The sequence below is a fragment of the Amia ocellicauda genome, chromosome 3 (genome assembly GCF_036373705.1).
Source record: "Amia ocellicauda isolate fAmiCal2 chromosome 3, fAmiCal2.hap1, whole genome shotgun sequence".
Taxonomy (NCBI): domain Eukaryota; kingdom Metazoa; phylum Chordata; class Actinopteri; order Amiiformes; family Amiidae; genus Amia; species Amia ocellicauda.
This window is the reverse complement of record NC_089852.1, coordinates 47,122,917-47,145,122: the sequence shown is the minus strand read 5'-3', so window position 1 is coordinate 47,145,122 and position 22,206 is coordinate 47,122,917. Positions and strand designations below refer to the sequence as shown.

Sequence of the window (22,206 nt, the reverse complement as noted above, 5' to 3'; positions counted from 1 at the left end):
GTCGGTCTGTCCTTTCTTTGACATTCATAACAGACCCTATTCTGAACCCAGGGTTGGCAAAATAAACTTTAAGTAGAGAAAGCGAGAAACCAAGAAGACAGGCTGTCTCCGAACCATCCCTGTTCCATGTTTACCTACAGTAAGAACCAACGGATCCAACAAAATAATGTTTGGGTAAGAGGTGTAGGAATGTCAGGAATCCCAGAAGTCTTCATACACAGGGCCAGGAGTTCAACCACCCTGATATGGCTGTTACACACCGCTGTTATCAGCTGACCCTGGGACAGGCACCTTGATGTTACTGGATGCTGCCGCCCTTGTGAGGTTAACACTGACCCTGGGGTTACAGTGTGGGGGTTAGCAGTCTAGAGGACATTTTGATCGTTCGATGGGGTGACGGACACAGACGTTCCTACCAGTGTGGGGCAGTGACAGTGGCAGAACGCTGGCTTTTCTGTGGTCTTGTGTAACTGCACGCGTCTCAGTGGCTGCTCTTTCTTTGGCTTTAATTGACAGTAAATTAGTTTGGAGGGGAAAAGGAGCAGGAGCATAGTTCAAAACAACAACTTATCAATCCTTTCTTGTTACTGACAAATGACAAAGAAGTGTGATTGTTACCCTCCAACTGTGCAATTCACATTAAAGTAGAGCAAAGCCTGAAAGATGTGTTAACCCTTTGCTTAGTTTACATATTTGTCAAATCTCGTGTATGCCAGTGGAGATGTTGTGTCTTATTCATGATGAGGGCAATGATTCTTCTGACAATCCAATGCCAGTTGGGAGAAATACAGGCTTTGAATTAGCTGTCAGAATAAGAATTACGTAGAGAATGTGCACTTTTTTGTCTGTCCTTTGCTGTATGTTTAATCGCAGGAGATTAAGGTTTCCGATGGGCGGTTCTCTGCCAAAACAATAACAAAGATAACGTGTGCTTCTCCACAAAACAGGCGGATATTTGAAAAATGAACATGGTGTTTGTTCAGCTGACAAATGTGACTGGATTTTTTTTTTTTCCCCAATATCCTGCTGCTGAACTTTATGTATACAGATTCTTCTGTATTAATGCTGTCCTTTAAGATTGCGTTTCTCAGATGTACGTTTGAAAATCAGTTTACTATTCCTAAAAAAAATTAAGATAAAACAAATTCCATTGGCCTGTCTGGGCCTCGCACAAAACCTCTACCCTTAAACTGATACACTGACAAAACGCAGAAGTAGTTTGTTATTGTGCCAAATTCCTTAATGGAACTTTTATACATTCTTGTGAAGATGCTTTGTTTTAGTTCACAGACTATTTTTTTCTGATGAACCTAATACAAAATCTGACTTGTTTTTTTCTAATTTAATCCTTCAATGTGCTGTTATCCTCAAGCTCTGAAACGGCATAACTGTTGTGATAATAAGAGCGGGAAACAATTTGTCACAAAACCTCAATAACACTCTCTTGTTGCTACATGACACCTTAGTCCCAGTGTTTTCAAGCAGATGTTGATGAGTAAACTGTACATTTTTTGTTTTTTGGTGGGGGGTTTGGATAGTGACTCATTTTATCATTGACAAAGATGTCTTTCATTTGTGTGGTTTGATGACCACCTTGTAAAGAATGTAAACTAATATGTTTTGTTTTTTTAAATCAAATTGGTTACCTAGTCTTCAGTCAACATTAATCAACTAGCTGTTTATTTTGGATTATTTGTAAATTAACTGGAACGGTAGCTTCCTGTTAATACAAATATGGGATTTCATATGTTCTTAATTAATTGAATTGAGATTCTCTCCGTTTGATTCACACTGCATACACAACACCTTGAAGGTGTAAAATATTTGTTTTATTGTGAAACAAAAAATAATCCAACATAAAAAAATCTTAAATATGTTAGTTGCATAAGTATTTACCACCCTGAGTCAATACTTGGTAGAACCACCTTTGGCAGCAATTACAGCTGTGAGTCTTTTTGGGTAGGTCTCTACCAGCTTTGCACATCTGCTTGGGCCATTCTAGAACACTCAGCTTCTTGTTTTAAAGCCACTCCAGTGGCCACTCTTGGTGAAAGGTGAACCTCCACCCCAGTCCAAGGTTTTTTGCTAAGGTTTTCTATATTTTTACTATATTTGGCTCCATCCAACTTGCCCTCAATCCTGACACAGTTAGGTTTCACAGTCTTTGCCAATGAAAAGCATCCCCATATCTGCCACCACCAGGCTTCACAGTAGGATGGTGTTACCTGGGTGATGTGCTTTGTTGGGTTTATGCCAGACATAATGCTTTGCATTTAGACTAAATAGTTCAATCTTTGTTCCATCCCACAACAGAATCTTTTGCCACATCTTTTTGCAAATTCCAAGTGAGACTTTACATGGTCTTTTTTTTTTTTTTTTTTTTTTTTTTAGAAATGGCTTCCTTCTTGCCACTCTTTGTGGTGCACCCAGTTAATAGCTGACATTTAGACAGTAATTGACAGTTTCTCCCCTCCTGACTGTGGATCTCTGTACCTCCTTCAGTTCCTACTTCTCTGACCACTGAGAGAAGTCAACTTATTTAAGTGTATCATAGCAAAGGGGGTGAATCCTTATGCAATCAATACTTTTCAGTTGTTTATTTGTAGTTCATTGAAAAGGGATGCTGTATATATTTTGTCAACATTGACATTTGTGTAGATCAGCAACAGAAAATCCCAATGAAAGTGTTTATGGTACTTCAGTGCATCACCTTGCCTTATCTAGAGCTCTTGAGGATGGCTTGTATGGGTTCAGAACCAGTTTGGACTGTGTCCAGTATTCCCCCGAGACTGGCAAAGCTTCTGCAAGAAAACTGTCGAACCTTATAACGACTATGTCGGTTCCAGAATCTGTTTGCTTTAGGCCATGAATGGGGCCTCTCTGTGATTTCATCAAATATTATACCTTACATTAAGTCAGATTGTAAAACAAAGTATGCCAGTAATACACACACACACACATACACAGACATCTGTTCACCAAGGATATAAATAACACATTACCATCATCACCACAGAGGAAACGGCAGATCGCAAGTTCTGGTTACAACACAAGCACAGGATCATGTCAACAAGTAGCAATACAGACACAATGACAACAATGCACATTCAGGGTTCCTCCGGTGTACCTTTTACAGTAACTGGAGATCTGAATTTATTGTTCTGAATGTTGTATATATATTGACACTGATGGACATGGACAGTCATATTTCATAGACTTATTGAAAAACTTGGGCATCAGTCTTTTCTGACAAATGTTTCACATAACACCTTTTACTGAACTATAGTGGATGAGTTGCCAGCAATTTTTAAATGACTGTCAAACAAGAAGGGATGCACCTGAAAAACGCTAAAGCAAACAGGCGCAAGGGAATACAATTGTAAGTCTGGGGTGCAATGGACTCACATGCATGTCTGGCTCAGAGTTCACACAAGCCTCTGTCTCCTAGTGTATGCATCGGATACCCAGATAATGAGCTTCTGAGTAGGATAATCATTGCAGAAAGTAAAGCCTCCTTCTAAAGATTAGCTACTGAATGATAGGGCTGTCTGTATATCTGAATAGGCAATATCTTTATCTCAAGAGGCATTACAGATTAACATTTCCAGTGAGCAGAAGACCCCACTGTGCTTATACTGGTTTCCAAAGAGCCAAAGTAAAATAATATAATTGCTTATGGGCTAGAATTAATACCAGATGACAAATTAAAGGAAAAACCTGAATAAGTCAGTAGAGGAACATAATGAATGCAGATACCTCCAAACAGGTGTACTGCATGATAAAAATAAGCAATGAACATCCTGTCATGCTCTGTGGCATGTATTATAAAAATGCTGAGCAGGTCCAGTTGACCTCGATTTTATATCAAGATGGCAAGAGGAAATTATCGAAGTGACTTTGAAAGAGGGGTCATTATTGGGACATAAATGGCAGGAGTTTCAGTCACACAGACGCTCAACTGGCTAGTGCATATGTGGGACACCAAGAGAACAGTACAGGCCTGACTGCTGGACCCCTAGAGTGAGGGGGTCTGGAGGCTCTGATATGTTGTGGGGGGCATTTTCCTGGCATGGTTTGGGTCCACTTGTTCCCTTAGAGGGAAGGGTCACTGCAAATCATGACAGAGTTATTCTGAATGATCACCTTTATCCTATAGTGACACATTTGTATCCTGATTGGAGTGGTCTCTTCCAGGATGACAATGCCCCCCTCCACAGGGCACAAGGGTCACTGAATGATGTGATGAGTATGAAAATGATGTGAATCATATGCAATAGCCTTCGCAGTCACCAGATCTCAACCCAATTGAACACCTTTTGGACCGATGTGTTAGACGGCGCTCTCCACCACCATCATCAAAACCCCAAGTGAGGGAATATCTTTTGAAAGAATGGTGTTCATCCCTCCAGTAGAGTCCAGAGACTCGTAGAATCTGTGCCAAGAGCATTGAAGTGGTTCTGGTGGCTCGTGGTGCCCAACACCTTACTGAGACACTTTATGTTGGTTTTTCCTTTAATTTGTCACCCGTCTGTATATTTTGCACCTGACTGAGAAAAGAAAATATCAAAAAAGCCAAGGTGAGCTGTTTTAAACGCCAGAAAGTGTAACTCAGTTTTCAAGAAAGATTTTTTTTTCTTTTAGAAATCGTCATAACGATGTTGTAATGTATTTAACAGTGCCTTTAAAGAATATATATCTTTAGTTAAGCCCTGGGCTGTCATATTTTTTCACTCCAAATTGTCCACTAATCCTCCATCATAAACAAAAGAAGGCATGCTTCGGATAGATTCACCTCGCCAGCCTCTTCAAAAAAACTCTGCATTCCAGAGTAGTAAATCTCATGTCAGATGAAGGCCCCTGAGTGGATAAATTACATTTACAGCTCTGAATATTCACAGCTGCCTTGTAGGAGACTGACACGTTTACACGAATCGGAGAGAAAACAGTCCTCAGTTAACTGATACTTGTTCACTAATCTTTCTACCTGGGTTTATTAGGCGTGTATAATATATAAGAGAGGACACTTTGATAGTTGGGGGTAAAAACGGTGTTTGTGTTTGAACGACCAATTCACGCGAAAGTGATAAAAAAATCAGTTGTTAGCGAAATTAACACCTGGGTTGTAAATGTAGGTATGTGACGCACTGACCTGGGAAAGTCAGTATAACAAAAAGAAAAAAATAGGTTTCTGCTTTGTTTTTACTACAAATGTAGAACCTGTGGAGATATGTTATTTGCACCCTTTATAACAAGAATAGGCTACATTGAGTTTGCCATGCTGATGACATATGACATGTTCATTGCAAAAGATGGGCACAGATCAGCCAAGTTATTTTTTATTCTGATGGGTGTTTCAAGACATTCTTTCTTCCCCTTCACCATTTAACTGTGCATGGATTGTGTGGTTAATATGAAATACTACATAAAAGCAAATGTGATGATACCTGAAATCTAATCTAGGACATCTTAGTTTACCAAGTCCTGACCATTTCCCATTTTTAATTAATTATAATCAGACTCAGCATGTGAAAAAGTAGGAGGGTTTGTTACGATGACATTAAGAAATTGACCTCCTTTTTCCTTCTACAATATGAAGGATAATAGAGTGGCTATCTGGAACCTTCGAGGTGCACTTTTCAGTCCTGGCCACCTGATGGAGATATTGCTACATTGTGCCTTTGGACACACTGATGGTGAATTGAGATACATGCTGCCTAGTGAATAGATTCATTTCCTGCAGAAACTGCTGATGTACTGATTTGGCAGGTCTCCGAAGTTAATCTATTCTGTACTAGAGTATTATTACTAATCTAAGATGTCTGTGGGACTGGGTGCCATGCCTGTGATGCTTGGAAGATGGCTGCTCTTTTGGGGGTCCTCTGTCCCGCCGCCTCCTGCTCTTTACAGTGTGGGAGTAACGTCCATAAATCAGTCAGGGGCTTCCTGTGTGCAGGCTGAATGCAGGCTGCTGATAAAGTGGCCTTCAAGAAGAGTAGAGACGCACAGCGTGGGTGGCTCCGCTCTCCCTGAAGAGAGAACTGTCCCTGTGCCCAGACCAGGACCGGGTCCCCTGGGCGCTCACATTCTCGTTAAAGTGGCTACAAGGATAACACACATGGGTGGGATTTATGATCCTTTTTGTGTTTGCTAAAGATAACGTGCACTAATTAATCCCGTAAGCCGACTCATGCCAGTTGGGTTGCTATGGTGGTTATTTCCACTTCGGTCAAAAAACTAAAAGGGAAAGGCAAATGAATGAGGACCACAGACCCATACTGAGCCTGGCCTGTACCCTTAAATTCCTCGCATTCCACTGAAAAGCACACAGATTGTGAATACTCCCAGTATTCAGCTTACTGACCGGGATAACGCCAACACCCATGTCACTGCTCTAAGCCAAGTGGCTGGATAGTTTGTTTACCCATCCTTGGTCTAAACCGACTGCTGCAATCCTAATTAGAGATGGACAGAGAACAGATAATTAATAGTCACAATTAATCAAATTCACGTACTGAGATTAAACGGAGATTAAAATGATAAAATCCCTTTTACTCCATTAGCTGAATTAGTTTTGAATGTGTAGCCTCAGTTGAACACTAGTAAAAAATTGTTTGTTTTTAGTTTTCTTTTTACTTGTTGTTCATTTAATGTAGTGTTTTTATGACCTTTGTTATGTGATAGCATGAGTCACTTGAGGTTCAAAGGAAACCAGGCTGGGGGCATATTATCCCCATTATTTAATGATTTAATGGGCCCGTTTTGTTAGTCTAACACAGGCACCACTGCCCACTAAGTGCTTTTTCCCCGAATTTATAATCTGTGATGTAACAACATGAAAAACAATCACATTCAATATTGTGATTCAGTATTTCTCTTGGCTCCAGAGTTTTCGAGTTTTCATTCAGAAGACCAAGGACTCTCTGTTCCAGTACAACTGGAACTCACTGACTCCAGAATGATGGCATTATTTAATTTGGGAGTTGAACACAATTAGGGAGCTCGTAACAACACGCAGTACACTTTTATATTTCTCAAGTAGCGCTTTCAGCGTTTTTATGCAATCAACTTGAAATATAATCACGTAAAATGTCAGCACAATGTGTCCAAATGCTTTCAGGCTTCTTCTATTTACATTACTGATGTATGATATAGGAAGTGAACACCATGTTATATTCTCTAAGTAGCACAAACCTTAGTTAAAACTGGGCAGAATGTCTTTTTGACAGTATGTGAGTGATGGTGGTGAGGGAAGCATGGGAGATAAGAATACATGCATTGCTTTTAAGTGTGTAACAATTGGGATTTAGGAAGTGGAAAGGTACAGCACAAAAAGAGATATGGATGACAAACTATTACATAATAAAGAGAACTACACTACCTTAATGTTCAATGTGTGGTTGGAGGGTTTGGGGAATGTCTCAACATGTTTCCTCATAGATATTCAGCTTAAGTCACTGGCGAATTTAAGTCCAGTTTGAAGGAGAAAACTGCATTATCAGTTAGAATTTCAGACCCTCATTTTGTAACGGTGAGATCGACAGACAATCTTTCCTAATGCTTCATGTACAATGGAGGCCTCCTAATAGTGGATTTAATTATATAGTAGTTGAAGAAAACTTCAGTGTGTTGCTGTTGATCTCCACAACCCACACTAACTAAAGCTCCTGGCACCATTTCTAAAGAGTGACAAGTGAGGGAGTAACTGTTTCTTTGTAGCTTATCTGAAAGGAAAAAAAAGAAAAGTAAACGATACTGCTAAAAAGAGTCTTGCTAATGACATATCTCCTTTGGAATTAACCAGAAGCTATGAAATTTGTACTACAACCACTTAAATACATTCTTGTGTCTAATTTAGGAATAGGGCTACTAGAGCCAGTTAAGCTTCTGGCTTTGGGAAAGAAGCTTCCATTTGTTAAAAGAACACTTTGGGGCTTGATATTTTTTTCCTCTTTGAGCCAAACTGACCCCTTCTGCACTGGGCAGGTGTCAACTGAGGTCAAGATTGCTTAGTTTGAGGTCAATTCTTTTGACTTAAAAAGATTAAGGCACGTTCCCCGCACTGGGTTAAACAGATGAAGCGAGGTCATGGTGAGAGGGGAGAGTTGTCCTTTGCTTTCTGCTCGATCATGTGAGGTGACGTTGGAATACTTAGTTGCATCTTTGGTGGAATTTTCAGGAGAAAAGGAGATGGTTTCGGCACGTTAGACCAGTATGAATCTCTGTAATTGTTTAAGTGTTTTGAAAGCTGATCTGAAGCATTACTAACATGTTCTGTCATATTAACTCTTCATCACCCCAGGCCACCATGTTCGGCACCCCCAGCACGGTGAACACTCTTGGGCAGCTTCGTGACTCTTGTCAGGGGCCAACTATGTGAAAGCCAGGGCAAGTCATGAGGCTTTCTGGTTGTGAAAGGGGAGCTCAGACGCATGGAGTCTTAATTGGTGCTGGAGCGCTAAGTATTTCCACATTCCAGCAATTTCAGGAGCATTGCAGATAGCGATCACACCCATTGCAATGAGCCTCATGGCTGAGTTATTAAGACAAATGTGCCTTTCTCACAGATGACATCCTTCAATAGGATTATTGTATAGAAATCAGTAGGAGCTTTGATGCAGTGGAAAGAAGTCTGGCTGGCCCCAGGGCACAAATAGTCACACTGAGCGCCTGGAATATATTTACTCGAGTTTATTCCAGGAAATGAACAAATAGCTTTGTAGTCCCTGTGTTTTTTTTTTTTTTCTCCATGTCCCCAAGTTCGGCCGTTGGGCGAAAGCACTATGAGAACTCTGCAGTTTGTGAGATCGTAAACATCCTTTCCAATGATGACGGTGGCATTTAGACGTTGGTTTGGTGTCCTGAAAATGTACGGCCTAAACTTTCTACCTCCCGAAATGCAGCTTATGGCTGTGTACAGAATATCTATTTATACACAGCACTTCAGCAAGCAAGAGGCTAAGAAAGCAAGAGGCTAAGAAATATTTAAGCAACGCATAATTTTAAGAACTGGGACGTCTTCCCGCGCAAAATTATGTCTGAGGTTGTGTAAAGCTATTGCATTTCCGTTTGTGTTTTTCGGGTACGTTGTACCATTCATTAAAGCTTTTTTGTGATATCATCTTGTACTTTCACGGGTGCTGACAGTGGTTTCAGATTTTCCTCTCTGTTCCCAATGCTCAAACCGCCCACTCTTATTGGATAGACACTGACAGTAACAAGAAAACAGCAAGTGTATCCGCTGCAAAAAATATCAGTTGAAAATGTGGATTAGAGACATTTAAATATTCTCTGTTTAATGTTGTTAGTGTTCCCATTAAGTAAATTGTGTGTAATTCCTTTTTTCCAGACGGCAAGCAATTATACAACCAATGACAACATGGAAATGCAAAGTCCACAAGGCAAAGCAGTTTTTTACATGTTACTCTCTCCTTTTGTTATGCCAGCTTTCCATTCTTAGTTGTTTAATGTTTTTAATTTTATATTACATATATTTTTGTCTTTTGGCATTTTTATGCTTCACTTGTTTTTATCTATTTAATTTCACCATTCTGGTAAAGCTATGTGCATGATAACCAGAGAGAACCAGCTCAATCAGTTACCAAGATATTTCAGTTCATTTTCAAAGGCAACCTGAATGATTAGGTGCAAATTTGTTCTGAGCTTCTCTACTCCCAAGTCATACATCTGACCTGATTTACCACTCATGTATTATCGTCAAGCCAAACTGTGATTATCTTATCACAATTTAGAAAGAGGGCTCTGTTGATGTTCATATATGGATTCTAGTTAGCACTTCACTATTGGGAGAAGCTGTTATAAAATTGGGCTTGATGTTAATTTATTCACTCCAGTCTTTAGATTTGCACTGATTCAGGTTTCTGAAGAAATGGAAAAGTATAAGTTCAGTTTTGGACCTGTCCCAATAAAAGGGACATATTTTAATTGGAACAAGAGTAAACTTAAACTAAGGCAGACCTAAAAGATGAATGGATGCAAAACAATTCATTTTGTGAGATGCCTAGCCATAGTGACATGTTTAACTTTCTGAATCTAAATAAGAGCATTTAAACTTGATTGGATTGTCTTGTAAGTGATGAAAAAATGTAATTTATAATATAGGATGTTTCTTTCTGTTTCAATTAAATAGGTCTTCCAAGAAGGCATGAAACAGTAGAGGTGTTATTTGAATAGTCAGTTGTTCCCTTCTGCAGCAAAGGAGTATTTTAAACTGCACTGAAATACAGGGGCAAAGTGATACTGAATGAGAAATAAGAAGATCTCAGAAATTAATGGAGCAGATCCTTCATTTTGAGCAATTCTAAGTCAATTTCTGCAGAATCTCTGCATTGGGCTATTGTAATAATTATTTGCAGTTTTGAATATATATATATATATATATATATATATATATATATATATATATATATATATATATATATATAATTATATTATTATATCAATTGGTTCTTGTCTTGAGCAGGTCTGATATAGATGCTGGAGTTTTATAGGCTGGCGTCTAATAAATCATTTTTGAAAGTTAATGAGTAGCAGGGTTGTTTAGACATGCGGATGAGCCAAGATAGTGTTTCAGGCAACTCTGTCTCCATGGGTATGAATATGGTCATAACGGACAGAATGTGCCAGATCAGATGACATTGAACGAGTCAATCTCTTTTCCATGGATTAAAGTTATTCAATGTATTTATACCAAAATACAAAACACCCCCCAGTCAAAAAGTCAAGAAAAAATGTGCTTTAAGCTTGTTTCGTCAAAACAAGAAAGTTATGAAAGTAAAAAAACAAAAGTTGAAGGAAGAATTTAGAAATCAAAACATTCATAGAATCTTTTTTCAGTATGGCAGTAATCGAATGTCATGCACACCCTAACAGCAAACATGCTAGTCAACTCAGTAGCTTTCCTTTATGAGCAGTTTGGTTGAGTGTGTTCCTGGACGTGTAACCACACTGGTGATGGGACTTTTACAATTCCAAATGGCAGCACCTTATTAGAAGACACAGCTGCACAGAACAGCACGTAACAAAGAGCAGGCATCCACATGATTCAGGACTGCTGTGTAGATCTTCACTGTTGATTTCAACCCCCCCTTTAGGAGTCTCCATTGCTGTCTCCCTGGTCAGAGTCAATGACGCAGCTCATGAGGAAGCTCGACCAGCTCAACCTAGACATCGAGGAAGCCCTGAGCACTGGCTCTTCCCCGCCGGACACTCCTGTGGTTACGTGGAAGCAGACGGTAAGTTTGTCTTTACACCTGAGAAACCGCTGGCTGCGTTGTGGTAGTTCTATGGACCCACTGGTTGTCCTTTTTAAGATGGTGCCCTGTAGTTCTGTCTTGATTGGATTTGGTGGTTTGTTTGTTTGTTCTTTCCAACAAGGTATTTAACCAGCTTTTGAACCATAACCCATTTGTTAACAGTTTTTAACTTTGCGTAGAAAATTTGGAGGCCACATAAACATGATCCTGATGTTTTTCATAGATTAATGTTTTCTGCCGCATTGAGAGCAATAGGCTCCATTACCACTATGTATCAAAACTTTTAATCAATGCTTATTTGGGGGGAAATGTTTGGGCTGTAGTATCCAGGAGGGACACTTCAGATCTATGCAAGAAAGCTAATGCAGCAAAATGAGCGCCCTTGGCTCTGACCTTTATAGGCTGCCAAAAAAAGGACTCAAACGCAGTTGATAAACAGTGTCTTTTATCTTCTACTTCAGCAAAAAAACAACCGAATGCTTCATTAATCCAGAACGATCTGTGTATGACCCGAGTGCTGCCTCTGAGACACTTAAATCAATAAGTCACAAATCAAGGACTGCCATTTTGGTTATTGTATAATTTTTTTTTTTTTTTTTTTTTTTTTTTTACTGTTGTTGGTATTGGTGCTGTTTTTTTCATATTGGTTGCTGATGCACAGAATGCAATAAGTTAGAAAAATAGCCATCAACTTGTGATAACAATTCCTTGAAAACCCTTTATGAATTCATAAAAGAAATAGATTGCGTGATTTGTTTTAATGAGCAGAAGTTGCATGAGTATGAGATTTGAAGGAGTAATATAATGCTATATTTCTCCCTGTGTTATAGCTATTTTAGTAACACTGATAAAGGTAGCTTCGTAAGTAGTATATCTTTCCGTATATCCTGACTCGTTTTCTGCCGGGGAAAAAAATGTAAAGACTGAAATCTATCATTCTGTTTGTCTTCACACATTCTCATGTGTTTTATAAGTGTTTTATAAAACAGGCAGCATGGCATCACCCCTGGTGTGCTCTATGACCCCTTGCATAAGAACAATTGCATACAAATCTAAATTAAGTGGTCAGGTTTATTATTTTTGCTAACTCTCCCTGATCAGGTAGCACAGCAATAATGACCTCAAGTGTCAAGTGGAACAGTAAAGTCAAAGCACTTTTATTTTATGAAGTCACAAGGATTACTATGTGGGGAAAAAATGGTTCTACAAGGATCTGATGAAGTTTAACACTATATTTGTTTCAGAACCCAACAACTTGCTTTTTGAAGTCTTGTGGGACTTTCAAAACCCAGAGATCAATGGTGCAAGTGTTAAACTATAAATCAGATCGATTTCGTCTTGGCCTCGGCTGAAGCAATTAGTTAAAACACACATACGCAATAACAAATCCTTCAAAGGCATAGTATGGATAATAGTATGCTGTAGGTAGCAGATTGCACCAAGTTCAATATAGTACATTGAGACTAATGATGATGGAGATGGTCTCTTAAAATGTTCCTTTAATTTAATAATTCCATTGGGGAACTAGCTTCTTAGGCAAACTGACAGTTTTTCAAGGATGCAGAGAATAGGAGGTGGTTTCGGAAAGCTTCTACATACTGCTTTACTTCATGTAATATTGAACAGTTCATGTGCAGCTAATTTGGAAAGAGGCCTTCAGAGAAATATAAAGGAACATTTGATATATTTCGTATTTTTTTAATCATGGGTCAAACTCAATTCAGTGAAGTCTCCCAAATAAAGAAGGGAAACATAATATGTATTTGGAAAAGCTTGTAGTTAATAAATGTGCTTGTCAAATCCCATTAAATAGCACAATGTCTTTATTATCCTTACATTCTTAGAAGACTAATGTCCTTCCATTTAGGGGCCATTTTTATCTTATGAGACTAATGTCTTAGAGTAATCCACTTATTTCTGCTCAGTTTTTTTCCCCCTTTTTGTAAATTGAATTTGAGTTATTCTTTGCCTCTCCAATGGAGGACATGTCTGCTATAGAAGTAGGCTTCCCCTCTTTGATCAGCTTGGGAGTTTACTAGCCATTAGAATCTAATTACATCAGTAATGAGGATAAATTGCTTTCAATTTGTAGGAACTGTTTCTTGAATAGATGCATTATATTCAATTTTGAGTTGATCTATCTTGGTGGTTTCATTGCATAATCTTAAGAACTTGTTTGCAGTTTCCTCTTTCTTTTATTTGATCCCCCAGAGAAAGAAAGGGCCACAGAGGTCATGTTTGTAATTTTTCTATTAGATTTGAATGATGGATGAATTCGATCAAGGCAAGAGGGAAATCTCATCATCTCATTTTTGATGATAAAATATTTGAAATGTAATGTAGGCTTTGTGATTCTGTTTTCCACATTCTTTGTAGCTCATTTCAAGAATATAAAGTCACATTTTCCATTCCTTTCAAATTTCCAATCAAAAAAGTCAAAAATGGTGAACTGACATGCACTTAATGTGATGTAGTCATAAAAAATTATCATCAAAATGTAGTTTATTATTTCATTTCAGGTTACATTGTGGGTTTAAAATGACAATGTCAACCTTCATGTTTGAATCTGAGCAAAATGCGTAAATAAATAGATAATTATAATTAAGATAGCTTGTAATCCTCTGAAGGCAAAGTTCGTGACACTGGCAGATTTTGTTGATCCCTTTCTTATGAAACCGTGCAGCTGTCTGTAACACGAAGGCCTTGGTAAGTTTTCCCTGCAGTATTATGAGATAAATGTTTGTGAACAGCCTCAAATAAAACGCTTTCATTTCTGGATGGGGGTCTAGTCCCGTTCAGTGAACTGATAGGGACACTGCTGGCGGACATTCCTTCTCGGCAGTACAGAAACTGCGGAGACAGACCCCCATTGTGCGGGGGGTTTTCACTGGGACTGTAAAAACCATGTTGTTTACAGTAAGACTCTCATGATGCCTTGCGTCATATCTCCACCATTTCTGTATTGGTAGGAAGGAACAAAAGTGTCCTTTTCAGAGTTCATCGAGAGCAGGGCAAGTAACGGTGGCTGGTGTTGGAGGGGATTTTTGTGGCATTGCTCGGTGTGTGGTTTAGTCCCTCGCAAAGAGCAGGGCACGTGTCTTCAAGCGAATCAGAAATGCTCGCCATTTAGAGCGCCAAAAATATCGCATTGTTTGAGTGAGCCGTACAGTGAGAGATTTATAAGAACTCAGGCTGAAGTTGTCTCTTGAGACGCGAGATTAAGGATACATCTTCAGACACATATTTTTGTATCCGTCTGAAAGGAACCACCCTCCCACCCAACCCCCACCCCCCTCGGTACTTGGACTTTAACTTCTCTGTGTCTTTTCTTTTTTTATATATAAAATAAATAAATAAAGGAAAATAAATTTGATCTGAAGGTTTTTTTTTTTCCCTTCCAGTTGCTGACTTCAGTTCCTCGTTTGACTGGCTACCACCGCAGTCCTCATCCTCTCCAGCGTTCAGCAGCACATCGAATGTTGACTGTTGTTTGCTATTCTTTCAGTCTGCCGCTGTTTTGGGGACGGCAATCAACCAAGCCTTGAGCGAGGCAAATCATACCAAAAACCAAGACGGAGAATGCAGAAACCTGGATAGCGCCACCTTTTCATGTTCCCCTTCATCGGGATCCGGCGCGCGACCCAAAACAAACGAGGTAAGTACAAGACTCCCCTCTCCAAATGTGCTCCACCACCCTCTCCCCTCTCTCTTATTATTCTAACAGGACATTTTCTGACAGAATTTGATCGTTATCACAGCACTTGGACAGAAAAGCTACACAGATTGTTCAAATAACCAAAGGAAATACTTGTACATTTCCACTGTTGTTAAGTAGCATAGCAGGATATTTTGTCCAGTTGCGTTCATCCTTAAGCAGATGTGCCAGACCTTGTTTCAGGAAGCAGAACTAGATTTCCAAAGAGATGCCCTGCATTTACTGTCAAAATACAGTAGCTTGTAGTTACAGTTCTTTCTCCTTTCTGAACTGTTGGTCACTATGTTAACCATTATAAGAGGCAATGTGTGCTTTTTTAAAGTTCTAATATACCGAATTATATTTTTAAAAGTGTTTAGCAGCCTTTGCTAAAATAGATAAACATCTGATTAACTGTCTCACCAGTGCAGATCGTTGAAATATATGTCTCGTGTGCCTCGTGTGTTCACCCCCACCTTGGTGACATCAAGGGCACTGGTTTGTCCTCATTTTTAACTCCTTCTGTGTCAATCCCTGTGCCCTGTGTCCTGGACTGCCTTTTCCACTTTTAAACATTGAGCTGCCTTCAAGCGCTGTATAAATGTCAAAGAAACCAACTGAAAAATAGACAAGCTGAGCATTAAAGCACTTAAACGAGCTGAATTTGTAGTAGATTATCCACAGCTGCTGCTATCCTGGCTATAAATATCTCGGTTCAGGTTGGCAGCTTTCAGGGCATGTTACCCTCCGATTCATTTAATCACACAGTTTTTTAAATTGTTGCTGTTTTCACCATAGCATGCTTAGTTTACCACTCTTTATTAGTGCTGACACATTTTTGCAATTAAAATCAATTAATCAATCGGTAAAACCCGTGTTGTAACTTTTTTAATTTAATTTAATTTTTTCTTCAATGTCACCTATGTTGGAAAGAAATTAGTCATGACCTAAACAGTAGTTGTAGTCAGATCATACACAGTTTATATTAAACAATATCGTTTTGTTTTGGGGTATTTTCCCAAAATGACCAGTTTGTTTATTTAAAACTTGATCATGCAGATAACCTTCTGACATTCACCATCGCTTCTTTTAATGAGGGTCCAAATCTGGTTTGTCATACATGATGAAGAGAATCTGAGGGGAACTTGTGTCACTATGAAGGATGCTTTTATTTTTTTCTCCATCCTTTTTTTAAATAAAGCACAACATTCACATGAATAATGGTTTTTCCACATATATGAAATCCGAGCATTTTCCCACCATTGGCTCAAAGCAGTCTTTAAGTCTTCAGTTCAGAACCTCTTCATTGATTGCTTGCATGTCTTGAGAATTGCCTCCTGGCTGTGTGAATAAAAACCCCAGAGGCGGAAATGGAGGAAACGTAGGAGGCTGATCTCTTTACCAATACCAAGACCCTTATTCTGCACTTCTTGTTTTTCTTTAAGGAGGCTTTGTATTTAATCGATCGTAAAAAGGTCCCCATAGATCTGCGTAGAACTATTTTTGAGGATGCATTTGCTTAGTCATTGAACAGTTAAAATGAACATGTTTGACATTTCTGATAGTATCATCGAGGTTATAGCTGGTAGTGACAACTGAAACATTCCCTTTTCTTGTCACACAATGCAAAGACAGTATACGTGTCAATTGCTTACAACAGGTTATTTGGTGTAAACCCTTATGTGCATTCGTAAAAACAAAAACCTCAAAGCCGCAGATCAAAAATGACTGACTTGACCCTATGGGTTTGAAAGCAGATTTTGTCTATAAGCGTAGCCTCCATGTGACCGTGAACTGTTTTCTTGGGGGGCTGCCAATGGTTGCATTTGAAACAGGTTTTCCGCATCAGGGAAAGTAAATTAAATGGCTTTTCTCTCTGCTAATCCAAACAAGATACTCCTTAAGTGGGGTATGTAATTAATGAACTTAGGATGACTTCAGAGAACGGCTTTAGGTGGTTGTGAAAAGCAATACGTTTGTAACTTAACATTGTGTTCTGTTTCTCGGCCTGCTTTTGTCTGTTCATCTTTGGCACTCTGTGATCAGTGGGATGAAACTTTCTCACAAATGTGGAGAAAACTAGTTCCACAAAAAAAAAAAAAAACATAAAACCAAACAAACAAACCAACAACTAATCCTCTATAGATACTATAAATTAAAAAGCAGCTTCAGTAAGTAATTGTGATTTCAGGAAGCTACTATTTTGGTAATAGATTTGTTTTAATAAAAGGTCATTCAGTTGCTAGTTTTAACTTTCTAACAGTATGTTTTATATTAACTGCCTTTCTTTCTTGAATTGAAAATGAGACATATTTTATGTTGTATCAGGATCTTGTATCTATAATTCAAATCAAAATTCTTTAGCTTGTCTGAGTTGAATAACTTTTTTTAATAATAATTGTTTTATACATTTAGACTTGTCCATTCTTTTTTTTTTCTTATACCCTCCTTCTTTGGAAAGCCCAGTTGCTGATCAGCTGGCCTCCCTTCTATGAACCTGGAACTCATTTGACCACAATCAAGAAGGCCACATACACTCTCTCTTCAAAATCTGCTTCTTTCGTATGGCTGGAAGTACAGCAGAAACTATCAATTTACACCATGGTGATGAGGCCAAGAAATGATGTCAGGAGTAGCAGTGTGTTTAACTGTGACACCTCCTTCATATTTCTGAACTGGGCATGACGTGATTATATGTTCCATGGCTGACACAGAGTGACCACAATCACACGCTGAAGAGTTTAGCATTTTCCAATTTTGTGCATCGATTATCCACATCTACAATGGTTTATGCTTCAAAATATGCCCTGCCAGACCATCCATGTTGTTGTTTTTTTCACAAAACGCCAGCCACAGAGCTGTAGCACTGAAGGGAAAACCAATGCAACTCTCTCCCTGATAGCACTAGAGATTCACATTCACCTCAAAAGCCATAGGAGTCACTGTTTGGCTACAGAACTAAAATAATTGAATTTGAGTCTACCTGGGCCCTGCACAGTTCAGCTAAGTGTGCACTGCCTCTTAGAAAATCTTGGTCCCAGTCAGCTATGACTTTGGCTTTTGACTTTGCACAATCTGTCCATGTCATTATTATGGCAAATCGTACAAAACACAGAGCCTTATGACATATCCCAGATTCACATTTGTACCTTCTTTTTAAACATCATTCTTTCAAAAACAAACAAAAGCCCTAGACCTGCAATTCCCTCTGTATAGCCTGTTGCTTCAGTAAGCGCCAATTTTTAGATCTAACCCATAAGAGAAGAAATGTCAAATACACATATTTTGGTTTACATCTTAGGATAAACAGCGCTGCAAAGCATGACAGGAATGTGTCTTTGGTGTCTTCGGTAATTCGGGAGCTTAGATGTGGAGGGTAACTTCTCACTGGCAAGACACACACTTTGCAAACCCCTTGTAAATATTTGAGGTTTGCATTAGGATTACAGCCAGACAAAGCATTTGCAAATAAAGATTATAAAGCCTTTAATGGGATTTAGTGGATAAATCGTTGTCAGTTGGAACTGGAGAAAATGGACAGCAAAAGGGATTTATTTCAAGTCAAATATCATTGCAGCTGAAGACTTTTCATTTGTTGTGAGCAGTTTCCAGTTTTGTGTTTTGAGTCCATACCTGAAGACTGAGTTACAGGAAAGTAATTTGCTGGCCATTTCTTAAAGTAGTTTTGCCTTAATTTCTTGCTGAAATTCCTGTACAGTTTATTATTATTTGACTTGAGGATACTATGGAAGCAAATAAACAAAACTGGTGGTTTAAAGTAGTAGAGTACCATTGTGGCATTAATGGCTTTTCTGAAATATTTCATCTGAGGCCTGAAAATCCTGGTTATAATGCAGTATTCTTCTTTTAATACAGGAGATTACTGTGTGGATTAATAATTTAAAGTTATTAGCTTCCTTGCACAACTCTGACTGGTTAATTAACAATTTCATCCCACATGTGCGCAAGATGGATTTAAAGTCAATGGCAACACATTTATCTCTCGGTTTAGATCCTATTTTAATCCAAGCTAAAATTACAAAACAGGACGTGGCTGCACTCTCTGTGATGAAGTCCAGAAAATTGTGTTTAATCTGACTGACTTGACCTAGAGGTCAAAACCTCACTGCTTTATTTTTAAACCGGAATGAATGCAATTCTGTGGCCTTAAAATAAGGGAGTGCACTCAGCTCTTGTTTAGCAAATACTTTATTTTTACACAACTATCCCTTTAATGAGGGGAACATCTTATTATGATTATTATCCAGCAAATGTTATTCAATTACAAATATCAAAGTCTTATATATATAAACAAGCAACAGTCTCATCAGTACCTCCACAGTATTGGTTATCGGTGAGGGGAATCGACCCCAAATTATGTTTTCCTTTTCCCCAAATGAATCCGCTCCTCTTCAATCAATCAATTAATCTTTATTAGGTATTGTGTGCTTCACAAGGTTGCCAGAGAGCACTTCACAGAATAAACTAATAATACAATCATCTTCTCACATGGCTCATTTTACAAATACCAGCATTTTATTTGCACAGTATTGCTCAGATCCAACTATTTAAACTATTTATCAAACTTCATTCTCTTTTTATGTTGTCGGTTAACCCTTACATTAAAGCCCCATGCCTGCCTGTTTGTCAGAAACTTTAATTAGTGTTTATCATGGTAGCTTAGGGTGCAGATTAATAAACCAGTCCTACAGTTCAATACAGTTCAAAGATGTTGAACAAAGAGATCCAGGAAGTTAGAATTTAGGTCTTTGTATTGGGAGACTCCATCCTTCAGAAAATCACTCACCCTGTGAAAACCTATAGAAATGCATTTGTACAAGACTTAAAAAAATGAAACAAACAAACAAAAAGGTGGTTTCTTCTGTATCATTTCTGAGAAGTGAAATACAATGAATTAGAAATACCAGTATGTGTGTGTGTGCTATACCAGACTTCCAATACCTCTGGGAATTGTTTTGTGATTCAATATTGCTGTCAAACTATGCCAGATGTGTTTGTTTAATCTCCAGATTGCTTAAGCAAGGCAGAGCTTGGTGCGTTTTGTAGCTATTGTGTGGGTTCACATAAAAGATTGAGTGGGTCTGGAGTCAGACAATTGAATGGGTAATTGGATGGAGGGTAATGGGATGATTGAGATTTATGCACTTCAGCAAAATGAAGTCTGGTTCTCAGAGAAGATTATGAAGTCAAAAAGCTGCTAAGGCATTTTGAGGCTCTCAAACATCCAAGTCAAGAACTTGGAGCATATTGGAAAACTCTGAAAGCAACAAGATGGAGGATTTTCTAATTAGAGGCACAAAACCTTACCAAATGTTCTACTATAACAATAGCATGAAAAAACAAAAACACAACATGCAAACATCATTATTCTGCCTTCGAAAGTCTTTTTTAGTTTGGGATATGTTTTTTGTGTTGTTTTCATTCAAAATGTTGTTGTTTTTTTAATGAAAAGGCTGATTCATAGAAAATACATAGGTCTGTTCATAGAAAATACATAAACTGTTCTCTCCTGTAAAGTGCACTTTTGCAGTTTAGGTATAATGATTGCGAATCCTCTAAACTAAGACAATGCATGTATGAATATATATATGTATATAAAATAAGAGAAACCGCTACTTTTCTTCTGAAGTAAAATATGTGTTTTAGTTACCTCTTCAGTTTAAATGTAGGATGTTAGCAGCAGCAGTTTTGCATTAGTTATTTCTCCAGGTAACACACAGGTGACTTTTACCACTTCTGTTTTCGACTTGTTAATTTTAATTAAAGATTATTTACCATTTGGCACGTTATTAAGGGTTACCAATAAGTCAGTAATTACTTCCTAGAAGTCTGCTTTAAATGAGAACAAATGGGACAAGTTAGCTATTGGACTTTCCCTTGTCAAACAAAACACATTTTCAAGATACTTCTCCTTCTTTGCCACAAAACACCTCCTTTTGTGAAATGGGGTTATGCAGAGTTTACACTCTGTACATCGTAGAAAAGCCTAATGAACTATGGACTAAGTTACCTGTAATGCCATCACACTGGAGGTACATGGAAGCTAAGAACATTTGGACCTCTAATGTTGAATAGCTTTCTTTTGATTTAGTTTTCCTTTTTTCTTTTCATTCAAGCTTGGGATCAAATGTGTGGCTTCATCAAGGGAAAGTATTTCAAGGTAATTAGATAACGAACACCAAAGCGATCCTTGTGCTGTCATGTAGGCCGGGAACACACAGAAGTGCAGAGGGAGTGGCAGGAGTGGTCCACACTAAGCTGCATGACGCAACTGCCCGTTCGCTTCCTCTCCCACCTAACAGGTGGTTTTGTTTGCAGCAAAGCGGGTTAAATAAAGTAAGAAGCTCAATGGGATCAAGGCAGATTGCACGTCAAAGCCAAACTCATGAGAGAGAGATTTGTTCTGCTCTAGGGAAGGTTAAGCTGCTGTTTGTGCACCGTGCAAGCCACGGTGCTGCAAAGTGTCAAAATACAGGCAAGTGAACAGGTCGGCACCGCTTCCTGCTCTTCATCATTGACCGCGCATACATAACCTCTTCCTGGTCTGATTGAAATTTGCAATGGCGAAAATAGCACTGAAGTCCGTATGGTATTTCACAAAGGATTTTTTCCAAGAATACTGCCCTCATATTTGTGGAAATCCCACACCCCTGCCCACTGCCTATCACAGCGTATTTTCGACCATCTCTGAATGCCAGCGCAATATATCTCATGACCAGTTTTATTATTCTCCGGCAGGACATTCTGGAGCTGTTATTAGTTGGTTTTGAAACATGACAAGATGAATGACTCTACTGTAGTCATTTCTGGGAAGGATGAGTCATATCAATACGGAGGGATTTAGCTTTTGCTTTCTTGAGGGTTTTTTGTTTTTACTTCAGCATTAGGTTTTAAACACTTCCTGTAAAGTGCACCAGTCCACCTAGGCTTGGATTAAACTAAAGCCTTTGCTTTCACCATACTGATTGCAAATTCCAAATGTGTCACATATGTGATTGCTAAAGTCTTCTCATATCTGTGCCATGGAGACTTGTCATGAAACATTATGTCTGGAATTTGCATGTCCCATTTAACCCTGGCCTCAGTTTTGCTCACCTTCAACAAATTCCAGAACTAGGGGAAATGCTTTCAAATGCAATATCAACATTTTAAATCATGCCAGCCTTCTCTTTTAAATGTTATCAAGATAATAATATCACCGTATGGAATGAAGTGATC

General features: G+C 38.6%; 1 protein-coding gene across 1 annotated transcript in view; it reads left to right on the top strand.

Moving 5' to 3' along the window:
* stard13b (StAR related lipid transfer domain containing 13b) overlaps window positions 1-22,206 on the top strand; it is a 117,831-nt gene that overhangs the window by 5,606 nt on the left and 90,019 nt on the right. Inside the window, exons 3-4 of the mRNA XM_066699749.1 lie at window positions 11,112-11,252; window positions 14,779-14,928. Coding sequence (XP_066555846.1) covers window positions 11,112-11,252; window positions 14,779-14,928 — 291 coding nt within the window. The remainder of the gene's footprint in view (window positions 1-11,111; window positions 11,253-14,778; window positions 14,929-22,206) is intronic.